The 12,767-nt window shown below is 45.1% G+C and overlaps 1 protein-coding gene across 8 annotated transcripts in view; it reads right to left on the bottom strand.

Annotated features, from left to right (window-relative positions):
* Positions 1–12,767, bottom strand: part of NAV2 (neuron navigator 2) — a 689,797-nt gene that overhangs the window by 231,669 nt on the left and 445,361 nt on the right. For all 8 annotated transcript variants that reach the window (XM_075927729.2, XM_075927722.2, XM_075927724.2 and 5 more), the window contains one exon: positions 1,444–1,496. In XM_075927729.2, coding sequence (XP_075783844.1) covers positions 1,444–1,496 — 53 coding nt within the window. The remainder of the gene's footprint in view (positions 1–1,443; positions 1,497–12,767) is intronic.

Below are 12,767 nucleotides of genomic sequence, written 5' to 3'. Positions count from 1 at the left end.
CTTAAATAAATATACATTATGTAAATACATATGCCCAAACCTGGCTTCTGCAATAGCTCTTGATGGCAGCTCTGGCTGCAAACACCAGAAGAGATACTTCAGTAGAAAGTGACATTTTTCTTAGAGGAAAAAAAGGGAGTGAATCTAACTTTCAGTTAAAACAAAATGGACTTTTTTATATAATCTGGTATCGCCTTTAGCTCATGAATGAAATTCTGTTCTTACAATACACTTGTGAAATATTAAATTACAATGATCTTGAAAGTTTCCTCTATTTATTTATACTCTAGACAGCTGCTGTGGCTGCAGCAAGAATAGCAGCCAATCTCTACCAAGGAGTAAAAGTAGCAAGATAAATCTGTAAAGGTATTTTTCTTTTTAAGGAATGGTTGCTCTGTGGATATAAAGAGGATAACTTCACAGACAGGGAAGAATGAAATAGTAAAACACAAAGATGTTTCTGGCTCTGGGATGGAAAACGGCTGCCAAACTCTTAACCCTTCAACTAGTTTCATCACCAGTTACATAAAAGTTGAACCCACAGGTAAAAAATGTAAGAACTAAAAGCATACATAAAATATGTTATAGATGTTATACTAAAATAATCCTAAATTCAGTATCAGCTGTAATTTGTAGATAAATTAGAATTAATATCATAACATGGATTCTGTATGAAAATACAGAAGGACAATGAGCTCTGTCTAAAATATTATACATTAAATAATCTTCTTACCGTACATTTTAAATTATCTTATTACTGCAAATATTTTCAAATATCTTGTCTAGAATATTAATGGCACTGTTCCTAATAACAAATCCACTTCATGTAATGCATGCTATCAGTTCCACTACTGTATCATTTGATGCTTGGTTTTGAAGATTAAACAAGCCAGATAAGTAAAAATACTGTACAGATAAAAACCCATCACAATAAAAAAATGCACATTTTTTATAACAGCTTCTAAATTCACATTTGCAAATTCCTTTCTATTTTGGCATAACCACCATTAATATATGAACATATTCTGTCTTTTGGAAAGGACCTAAAATGTCTAGATATCTTAATAGCGCCTAAGAGACTGCAATCCTTTAGCCCTAAAGATCTTCATTTTATTTGGCGCAACCATGATAATATACTTTAAGCAAAACTGTTTTGAAATAAAATCGCGGGATTTATTTTTTGCTTTTCTTAAACAGTGTATCACAAAAACATTAAAATGTCACAGAAAGAAAAGTTATGTACACTGTGCTAAGAGGTTTAGATCCAAGCCTTCTCCTTTTGACTTCAACAGGATGAGAAATGGATCATTAATGTTGTTCTGACAGTTCAGATTTCCCTTTCCCTGTATTGGGTCAAGTATTTCACAATTCTCAGTTAAATTAACTGTCATACTTTATTAGACATTGTGTAATACACACATGCACAGCTGCATTACCACTTACCATTTGAGATCTGTTCTTTGGACAGCCATTGATGTCTTCAATCTTTTCGTTTGCTGTAAAAAAAGAAAAAATACAAAAGGTGTAGTGAAGATACTTATACCGATTATTTCCAGAGCACTTGTAACTAGCTAAATCAAGTGGCCTAAGATTGTAGTTGTCCAATCAAAGCAAATATGTGAAACATTGAGACCCATTCAGCGGCTGGATTTTTCTCATGGGTCATTCCTCCAGAGACAGCTGGAGAAAGGTCATCATCATTTCAAAAGGAGACAACTGGGCTGACATTTCTTAAAGTGACAGGTAACTCCTTATACTATCAAATGCTTAAAAACTGGCTACTGCACTGTATCATGGGTGTAGGCATGGGTGTATAAACACCACGTGTATAGACGGATGTGTGCTGGTATCATTCATTTTATAAAGTATGTGCATATAGCATAGATTCAGTGACCAAAATAGTCATCTACTCTGACATAGCAACAACTACCCAACATAGCTATAGGACTTCCATGAATTAACTACCGTTTTAAGTACAACAGCTGCAGCTTAATTAGAGTATATATTTTAGAAAAACATTCTATCTTGATTTTGTATTTCCATTAATGGGGGAATCCACAACACATGGAATGTTGTTCCATTGGCTAATTACCTTCCTGGTTAAAAAAGTACTAAAAGTACTTTTAGTCTGTAGTTGTCTGGCTTCTTGTTCCAGCCAGTGTATATTGTTTTACCTTCGTCTGCTAGACTGAAGAGCCCTCTATTGTCAAATTTCTATTCCCCACGTAGGTACTGACAAAGATCAAGTCACCCTTAACTTTGTCTTTGATAAACTAAAAGACTGAATCTATCACTGGAATCTACCACTAAAGGCATATTCCCCAGTCCTTGAATCATTTTCATGGCTCTTCTCTGAACCATCTCCAATTTATGAATATACTTTTTGAAGGGGGTATGAACCCAATATTCCAGGAGCAGTCACATCAATGCCAAAGTTCTGTGTCACCGACAAGCTCATATTCAACTAATTATCCATACCACCGTGACCACCCCAAGTCTTTTTTCAAAACTCTGATTTCCAGGATACAGTATATCTGCCTTTAAACTAAAATGCAAGCTGTTTTCTTGTGACCAGTTTATTTAACAATTCATAGAATCATAGCACTAGAAGAGACCTCAGAAGGTCATCACGTCCAGCCCCCTGCTCTAGGCGGGACCAATTCCAACTAAATCAACCCGGCCAGGGCTTTGTCAAGCCGAGACTTAAACACCTCTAGGGATGGAGACTCCACTACTTCCCTAGGTAACCCATTCCAGTGCTTCACCACCCTCCTAGTGAAATAGTTTTTCCTAATATCCAACCTGGACCTCTCCCACCACAACTTGAGACCCTTGCTCCTTGTTCTGCCATCTGTCACTACTGAGAACAGCCTCTCTCCATCCTCTTTGGAACCTCCCTTCAGGAAGTTGAAGGCTGCTATCAAATTCTCCCTCACTCTTCGCTTCTGCAGACTAAACAGACCCAAGCCACTCAGTCTCTCCTCATAAGTCATATGCTCCAGCCCCCTAATTATTTTGGTTGCCCTCCGCTGGACCCTATCCAATGCGTCCACATCCTTTTTGTAGTGGGGCCCAGAACTGGACACAGTACTCCAGATGCGGCCTCACCAAAGGCGAATAAAGGGGAATGATGACATCTCTGGATCTGCTGGCAATGCTCCTCTTAATGCAACCTAATATGCCATTAGCCTTCTTGGCTACAAGGGCACACTGTTGACTCATATCTAGCTTCTCATCCACTGTAACCCCCAGGTCCTTTTCTGCAGAACTACTACTTAACTGGTTGGTCCCCAGCTTGTAACTATGCTTAGGATTCTTCCGTCCCAAGTGCAGGACTCTACACTTGTCCTTGTTGAACCTCATCAGATTTCTTGTGGCCCAATCCTCCAATTTGTCTAAGTCATTCTGTACCCTATCTCTACCCTTAAGCGTATTTACCTCTTCCCCCAGCTTAGTGTCATCCGCAAACTTGCTGAGGGTGCAATCCATCCCCTCATCCAGATCATTAATAAAGATATTGAACAAAACCGGTCCTAGAACCGAACCTTGGGGCACTCCGCTAGAAACCGACCGCCATCCTGACATCGAGCCATTGATCACTACCCGCTGGGCCCGGCCTTCTAGCCATCTTTCTATCCATCTTACCATCCATTTATCCAATCCACAATCCCTTAACTTGCTGGCAAGAATATTGTGGGAGACCGTATCAAAAGCCTTGCTAAAGTCAAGGTATATCACATCCACTGACTTCCCCATGTCCACCGAGCCAGTTACCTCATCATAGAAGCTAATCAGATTGGTCAGGCACGACTTGCCCTTTGTGAATCCATGCTGACTATTCTTAATCACTTTCCTCTCATCCAAGTGCCTCAATATGGATTCCTTAAGGATCCCTTCCATGATTTTTCCAGGAACCGAGGTAAGACTGACCGGCCTATAGTTCCCTGGATCGTCCTTCTTCCCTTTTTTGAAGATGGGCACTACATTTGCCTTTTTCCAGTCATCCGGGATTTCTCCCGATCTGCACGACTTTTCAAAGATAATAGCGAAAGGCTCCACAATGACATTTGCCAACTCCCTCAGTACCCTCGGATGCACTAAGTCCGGACCCATGGATTTATGAACGTTTAGCTTTTCTAAATAGTTCCTAACCTGTTCTTTACCCACCACGGGCTGTCCATCTTCATCCCATCTTGCGTCACTTGGCGCAGAAGTCCAGGAGCCGACCTTGTCCGTGAATACAGAGGCAAAGAAAGCATTGAGTACTTCAGCTTTCCCCACATCATCTGTCACTAGGGGTATGTCTACACTAGAAAGTTAGTTCGAACTAACGGACGTTAGTTCGAACTAACTTTCCTATGCACTACACTAGCGCTCCGCTAGTTCGAATTTGAATCGAACTAGCGGAGCGCTTAGTTCGAACTAGGTAAACCTCATTTTACGAGGACTAACGCCTAGTTCGAACTAGCTAGTTCGAACTAAGGGCTGTGTAGCCCTTTAGTTCGAACTAGTGGGAGGCTAGCCCTCCCCAGGTTTCCCTGGTGGCCACTCTGGCCAACACCAGGGAAACTCTATGCCCCCCTCCCGGCCCCGGACCCCTTAAAGGGGCACGGGCTGGCTACGGTGCCCGTGCCAGGTGCAAGCCTGCCAGCACCCAGCTAGCAGACCCTGCACCTGGCACGGCACAGAGCCACCCACCCGATGCCCCCCAGCCCACCCCCTCTTGCCGGGACCAGGCTGGCGGCTCCCGGGAGCTTCCCCTGGACTGCAAGAGGCGGGCACCTTCCTGGGCTAGTGCGGACATCGTGGACCTCGTCCACGATCTCCGCACTAGGCACAGGAAAGTGGCCGTCTAGGGCAGGAGAGCTGCCAGCCTGGCCACCCAGGACCAGGTGTGCATGAAAATCAAGGGGGTCCACTGAGACCCCCGACACTGAGCCCTGAGCTTACAATGGCCGTCCTGGGTCAGACCAAAGGTCCATCTAGCCCAGTAGCCTGTCTGCCAACAGCGGCCAACCCTAGGGACCCTGGAGGGGATGGACCGAAGACAATGACCAAGCCATTTGTCTCGTGCCATCCCTCTCCAGCCTTCCACAAACTTTGGGCAGGGATACCACTCCTACCCTCTGGCTAATAGGACTCCATGGACCCAACCTCCATCACTTGATCTCACTTCCCTTTAAACTCTGTTCTAGTTGTAGCCTTCACAGCCTCCTGCAGCAAGGAGTTCCACAGGTTAACTATTTGCTTTGTCAACAACAACAACTTTCTGTTACTACTTTGAAGCCTGCTACCCATTCCTTTCCTTTGGTGTCCTCTAGTCCTTCTTTATGGGAACTCATGAAGAACTTTTCTGAATGCACCCTCTCCACCCAACCCCTGCTTTTAGAGACCTCTATCCTGTCCCCCCTCCGTCTCCTCTTTTCTAAGCTGAACAGTCCCAGTCTCTGTAGCCTCTCTTCATCTGGGACCTGTTCCCAACCCCTGATCATGTTAATTGCCCTCCCCTCTCCCAGCCTTTCTCTTCCCCTCTCCCACCTCCTTTTCCCAGTCTCCCCCAGTTTTTTTCAATAAAGACAGAGTCAATGTTGGAAGAAACGTTATCTTTATTTTGTACATCAATAAGAAGGGGGGCTAGGGAAGGGCAAGTGGAAGGAGGTGAGGGAGGAATGGGGTACGAGCCCCCGATGGGGAGGACTGGGCTGGCTCTGCGGGCTTCTGGGGGTGGAAGCTCTCCTGCAGCCCCCCAATTACTCCCTCTCCCCAGATGGCAGCCTGCGGCAAGTGCAGCCGGGCTGATGGCCGAGTGGTGTGATGTGCCCAGTGTGGGCACTCAGGGCACTCCAAGCCAGAACTTCTTTGCAAGCGGGGCACCCCTTAGAACTGTGTGTCCGGGGTGGGGGTCGGGACCCTTTAAGCGCAGCCCTCGGCTAGCCTGAGACAGTATCTCCATGCTCTAAGTCCTCCTTTTATGCCCTGCCGGCACTGCTTCCAGCCATCATTAAGCCCTGTTCAGAGTCCACTCAATGTGGACTTACTAGTTCGAACTAGCAAAACGCTAGTTCGAACTAGTTTTTAGTTCTAGATGCGTTAGTTCGAACTAGCTTAGTTCGAATTAACTAATTCGAACTAAGTTAGTTCGAACTAGCGCTGTAGTGTAGACGTACCCTAGGTTACCTCCTTCATCCATTAGGGGCTGCACACCCTCTCTGATCACCTTCATCTTGTTAACATGCCTGTAGAAACCTTTCTTGTTATCCTTCACATCCTTAGCCAGTCGCAATTCCATTTGCGCTTTCGCCTTCCTGATAACCCCCCCGGCATTCTCGAGCTATACCTTTAAACTCCTCCCTGGTCATTTGTCCAAGTTTCCACTCTTTGTAAGCTTCCTTTTTGTGCTTAAGTTCACCAAGGATTTCCCCTGTAAGCCAGCCCGGTCTCCTACCATGTTTGCCTCTTGCTACGCGTCGGAATGGTTTCTATCTGTGCCTTCAATAAGGCTTCTTTAAAATACTGCCAGCTGTCCTGGACTCCTTTCCCCTTCATGTTAACATCCCAGGGGATTCTGCCCATCAGATCTCGGAGGGAGTCAAAATCTGCTTTTTTGAAGTCCAAGGTGTGTATTTTACTACTCTCTTTTCTTCCTTTGGTCAGGATCCTGAAATCTACCATCTCATGATCACTGCTTCCCAGGTTGTCACCCACCTCCACTTCCCCTATTAGTTCCTCCCTGTTTGTGAGCAGAAGGTCAAGCTGCGCACGGCCTCTGGTCGGATCCTTCAGCACCTGTGTCAAGAAGTTATCCCCAACATTCTCCAAAAACTTCCTGGATTGCCTGTGTACTGCCGTATAGGTTTCCCAGCAGATGTCAGGGTGATTAAAGTCCCCCACGAGAACCAGGGCCTGCGATCTGGAAGCTTCGCTCAGTTGTCCGAAGAAAGCCTCATCTACCTCATCCACCTGATTCGGTGGCCTCATCAATGCTGTTGTTTGCTCCTTTAAACTTAACCCATAGACTCTCAACAGGTTTTTCTCCCTCTTTATACTGGAGTTCAGAGCTATCGTAGTGCTCTTTTACATATAGTGCAACTCCTCCTCCTTTTCTCCCCTGCCTTTTGTTCCTGAACAGTCTATACCCTTCCATGACAGCGCTCCAGTCATGCGAGTCATCCCACCAAGTCTCTGTTATCCCAGTTAAATCATATTTCTTGGTCTGGGCCAGGGCCTCCAGTTCTTCCTGTTTGTTGCCCAGGCTTCTTGCATTAGTGTACAAACACTTCAGGTAAGCAGTTGATCATCCTAACTTCTCCATTCGAAACATGGGTCCTCCTTTCTTGCCCCTTCCTCTCTGCATTTCTTCCCGGTACCCTACTTTTCCACTCCCCTCAGGGTTTTGGTCACCGTCCCCCGACGAACCTAGTTTAAAGCCCTCCTCACTAGGTTTGCAAGCCTGCCCACGAAGATGCTCCTTCCTCTCTTCGTTAGGTGGATCCCATCTCTTCCTAACAATCCTTGTGCCCGGAACAGAGTCCCATGGTCGAAGAAACCAAAGCTCTCTCTGCGAGACCATCTGCGCAACCACGCATTGACGTCCTCAATTCGACGATCCCTGCCCAGTTCTTTCCCTTCAACAGGGAGGATTGAGGAGAATACCACTTGCGCTCCAAATTCTTGGATCCTTCTTCCTAGCGCTACATAATCCGCAGTAACACGCTCAAGATCATTCTTGGCTGTATCATTAGTTCCCACGTGGAGAAGCAGGAAGGGGTTGCGATCCGAAGGTTTGATCAGCTTGGTAAGCCTCTCAGTGACATCCTGAATGCGAGCTCCCGGTAAGCAGCACACCTCTGGAGATTCCAGGTCCGGACGGCAGAGGGATGGCTCAGTCCCTCTTAGGAGGGAGTCCCCGACCACCACCACCCGTCGTTTCCTTTTGGGGGTGGTGGCCGTGGAACCCCCATCCGTAGGACTACGCATCCCATGCCTTCCAGTAGATGGTGTTCCCTTCTGGTTTCTTCCTTGTGAGGTCCCTTCCAGAGCTTTCAGCACTGCAGAGCCTGTGGAGAGAGCTTGAAAGCGATTGCTTACCTCTGTAGCATCGGGGGATTCTCGTGCTGGCCTTTTTCCCCTTCTAGAAGTTACATGCTGCCAGTTCTCTTCTTGGTCACGTACTGCCCTCTCTGGCTCTTCTGCCTGCCGTGCTTGAAGGATTAAATGCTGCCTTCTATCGAGGAAGTCTTCATCCTCTCTGATCAAGCGTAGGGTCGACACTTGGGCCTCCAGTCCTCTAATTTTTTCTTCCAAAATGTCGACCAGCTTGCACTTGGTGCAGATGAAATCCGTTCTTTCTTCCGGGAGGAAGACAAACATGGCACACGCTGTGCAGGTAACAACAGCAGACCCATCACCAACCATCGCTGCTGTCCTGGAAAAGGGATTTAAAAAGAAAGGCAAGAGAACCTCCCGCCCTTCCCTCTCAAAACTCCCTGTTAGCACTCACCTGTTCGCAAGCTCCTTGGTCGCTTGCCCACTGCCTTATAAAGCCCCTCCTCCTACCAAGGAAGCCAGATGGTTAAAATGGCCATCGGAGCTTTCTTACGCAAGAGAGCATCTACACTGGCACAGATGCTCTTGCGCAAAAACAAATGCCAGTGTAGACGCTCTCTTGCGCAAATACTTTAATGCAAGAACTCTTGCGTTAAAGAGTATTTGCACAAGATCATACCAATGTAGACGGAGCCAATATGTATTAGAAGAAAGAATTGGAGTTGGTGGTGACATATCTTTTGTGAGGAAATCTTTGGGCTATGGGAAAAAACTAGCTTAGGCTCATGGCTCTGCCAGATAAACAGGGTCCTGTGTACAGAGGTAGCAGAACCCCTAAACTCTGTGGCTGCTACTTCTATAATCACAGCAACATTAAGGTACTCCATTCTCCTCTACCCACATACACGCACAACTATAGATCATAGCTGAAAATATTAACTGCCCCAAAATTTGTCAGTGGTTATTTTCACCATTCTTTCCTACTCGACTCACTAGCTTCAACTTCCATATTGTCTACACCACCAAGTGACTTCAGGGATGGAGGACAGAGCTTCTAGAAGAGATGGCAGAGACACATACTGGCAGCTTGCTCAGTACTGGTTGAAGTTCAACTCATACTATGCTGCATGTCTAGAGCAAGAGTTGAATGTTATAGAGTCAGACTGGACTGGGGAGGATATGTGAGGTGTAGCCTACATTACATGTTTCACTTGGCAAATCTGACCTAGCTTGACACTCTTGATACTTGGCTGCAAGATTGGCCTCACCTCTGGCTTTATGTCACTTTGTGTCTGGGCTGCATGAAATAGTGCTTGGAGCAAGCACTGTAACCCAATATCCAAGGTGAAAAGCAAGAGGATGCAACAAGCAGATCCCAAAAAGAAAGGAGACAGAAAATAAACTCTTGGGTGTCTAGCTGCAGCCAAATGACGTATTTTATTTAAAAACCCTGAATTCCATAACATTTTGAGAATATGCTATATTCCATAGCTGCAGAATTACAGAAGTTATGAATCCCAGGTTGATATGACTGGGGCTGGTTGCATCCCTCAGAACTGTTAGTTCTGGCTCTCTGCAGACTCATGCAGAAGACACTGCATCACTTACACAAAATTCACAATATTGAGTTTCTCTCTGCAACCTTAAGAGCTTGAAACAATCTCAGATTCTGGAGCATGGAACTCTGTAGGAAATAAATTCCCTTGCAAATTCTGCAACCTCAAAATCCGGACTACATGGGTCTTTCCCAATAAAGCTGATTTACTACCACTCCATCAAGCTTTTGATTTTTTTTTTCTTCCCAGATTCTTCCCTCCACACAGAGAATCTGTATCATTAGCCTGGCCTAAAATTATTCTAAAACGAACATTGTACACTATAAATTTACAACAGTACAGGCTGGAGAGATATTTCACCAATTTCCCCCATGGCACTTTACCCAGGTACAGTCAGATTACTGTGGTTTTATGAGAGTGAAATGAATTTCACCCTTAGATTTTTAAATATTTCCAAACTTTTTTGCCACTTTCAATACATACACTGAGGATGTTTGATGGCTTCTCTCTTCCCCTTTATTAAGCTAGACATAGTAAAAGCAGCTTTACTCTGTGATAAAAGCAGTATGAACAGAAATACTCATTTTCTCACAGAAAGAAACTAAATCAAATGAGAGAGAAGGGAACCTAAAGGGAAAAGGGTTTGGTTCTATTTCATCTGTGACCCAGGTATTTTAGTACTGTTAGTTCATTACAGTCAAAAGTATATGGAAACATGAGCAAGAAAGAGGATCTCTCTACCATAAAGCATTGTAAAGTGTGCTTTAAATCTGTTGCTCAGCTGTTAGTGTCTCAGATATACATATACATTCCCTTTAAAAATAAAAATTGGTAACCAATGACACTCCATAGAGTACAGGAAAAACTATGCTAGAAATGGTGCTAATCTGCCTTGGATAGGGACCATACAGAGCAGAACATTGGTGGCTGTCTATATAGAACCTTTTATACAATGAACTGTATAATAATAACTATAACGCAACTGTATAATAATGAATTAATTACTACATTAAAAACAGCAGCTATTAAGTATTAATCAATTCCAGAGCCACATCTTTGGATCTTACAACACATTTTCCTCAATAAACTAAAGTTGGCCAATACAGTTTGTAAAGGGCTAACGCCTGAAGAAATTTTTGCTTAACATCTCATTCAAAGGATGCTAAAATAGTTCAATTCTAACATGTACTGACTGTATGTGATGCAGATTTGGAACATAAAACCTGATGGCCCAAAGAGTACTAAGGGCTTTTTTACACATGAAAATTATTCAGGAATAAAAGAGGTTGAGAATTTAAAAAGAACTAATAGTCCTGCAGCACCTTAGGGTATGTACACTGCATTCCTCTTTCGAGAGAGGAATGCAAATGCAGCTGAGCGAAATTGCAAATGAAGTGCGGATTTGAATTTCCTACACTTCATTTGCATAATCGCCTCTGGCCGCTATTTAGAAATACCCGATTTCGAGATAAAAAACATTGTGTAGACGCGGTTATTTTGAGAAAAAACCTTTCTTTCAAAATAACCCTTAAACCTCATTTTATAAGGAGTATAAAAGAACCATCTGTCTTTTCCTTCGGAGCTTTTTCCAGATGTGTGGTGTTAAGAGCCTCTTACTACAGGTGAATCATAATTGCCTTGGAACACCTACATTCAGTAAATTGATCAATTTTAAATAGTTCAATGGTTGCTCTATCAAATTTTTAAAAACCCCAACTGGCTGGCCAAGAAAGGAGGAGGAGGGAAAAGCTAATTTTGGTTACGCTGGCTGTTCCACTGCTCTCTCAATAAAAACTGCAACCAAAACAAAAGCCAAGTTTAATTGCCAGCTCAGTTTTTAAATTCAGTGTCTCAGGTGTGGTTTTTTGCCATTAGATTTGGAATCACTTTGTATCTGTGTGCGTTGTGCATGTGCACTCAGTATGATGTTTTATTCATAATGTCAAAATCTGTGCCAATGTACTCTGAACTCCCATGACAGTGCAACACTATAGTATATACAGGCAGTCCCCGACTTACGCGGATCCGACTTATGTCGGATCCGCACTTACGAACGGGGCTTTTCTCGCCGCGGAGCTCACGGTCTTTTTCTCGCCCCGAGGAGCCGCGCTACTGGAGCAACCCAGCAGCACCCCAGCTGCTCTGCCCCAGGCGTCCCCAAGTCAGCCGCTGCTGAAACTGACCAGCGGCTGACTACAGGAAGCCCGAGGCAGAGTTTCTCTGCCCCAGGCTTCCTGGAATCAGCCGCTGATCAGTTTCAGCAGCAGCTGACTTGGGGATGCCTGGGTTTCTTAAGTTGAATCTGTATGTAAGTCAAAACTGGTGTCCAGATTCAGCCGCGGCTGACGCCAGTTCCGACTTACATACAGATTCAACTTAAGAACAAACCTACAGTCCCTATCTTGTACGTAACCCGGGGACTGCCTGTATTCCACCTTTCAGAGTACAAGTACCATTAGATGGCCAAGTGAAGAAAGGTCTATCACTTTATGTAATGGCATTTCACCCTACCCGCCGACAGGGGGGCAGAGGGGAACTGCCATCGGGCCAACGATTCAAAAGGGCCCGGGGCTCCCAGCCGCTGATACTGCATAAGTGATGGTGGACAGAGCCCTGGGCCCTTTAAATTGCCACTGGAACTCTGTGTCGCATGCTGCAGAACCCTGAATGGTGCTGGGGGGTAAGGGAAGCATAGTCTGGGTAGTGCTGAGCGCCAGCTGCTCTGGGCCCATCCCAAGGTCCTGCTCCTTCCAGGAGTGTGGAGCCACCTCCCTCCCCCGGCTTGCCTAGGGGTCAGGCAAGTCTGTCAATTCTCCTGCCAATAAAACACATTCCCTGATCCAGAGTTTGCAATGTGACGTGCAAGTTCTGCAAACAGTAGCACATGTGAGCAATCCCGATGACTGCAGCAGGAATATGCATCTACTTCAAGGGTGGGCAATAATTTTTGCAGTGGGGCCACTTCACAAATTGTGTTATGTGGTCACAGGCCAGGTTCGAGCCCCCTGGAAGTGATGGGGCCTCGGGTAGAAGGGCTGGGGCTTCAGAAAGAGCAAAAGAGAGAGAAAGAGGGGGACTGAGTATGTGTGGCACAGACAGGAGAGTGTATGCATAAATGTGTGCGTGTGGCATACAGACATTGTGGCATAGACTTGGTGTGCATGA

The sequence above is a fragment of the Pelodiscus sinensis genome, chromosome 5 (assembly GCF_052426305.1).
Source record: "Pelodiscus sinensis isolate ZL-2025 chromosome 5, ASM5242630v1, whole genome shotgun sequence".
Lineage (NCBI taxonomy): Eukaryota > Metazoa > Chordata > Testudines > Trionychidae > Pelodiscus > Pelodiscus sinensis.
The sequence above is the reverse complement of the archived record's forward strand: the minus strand, read 5'-3'. Positions and strand labels throughout refer to the sequence as shown.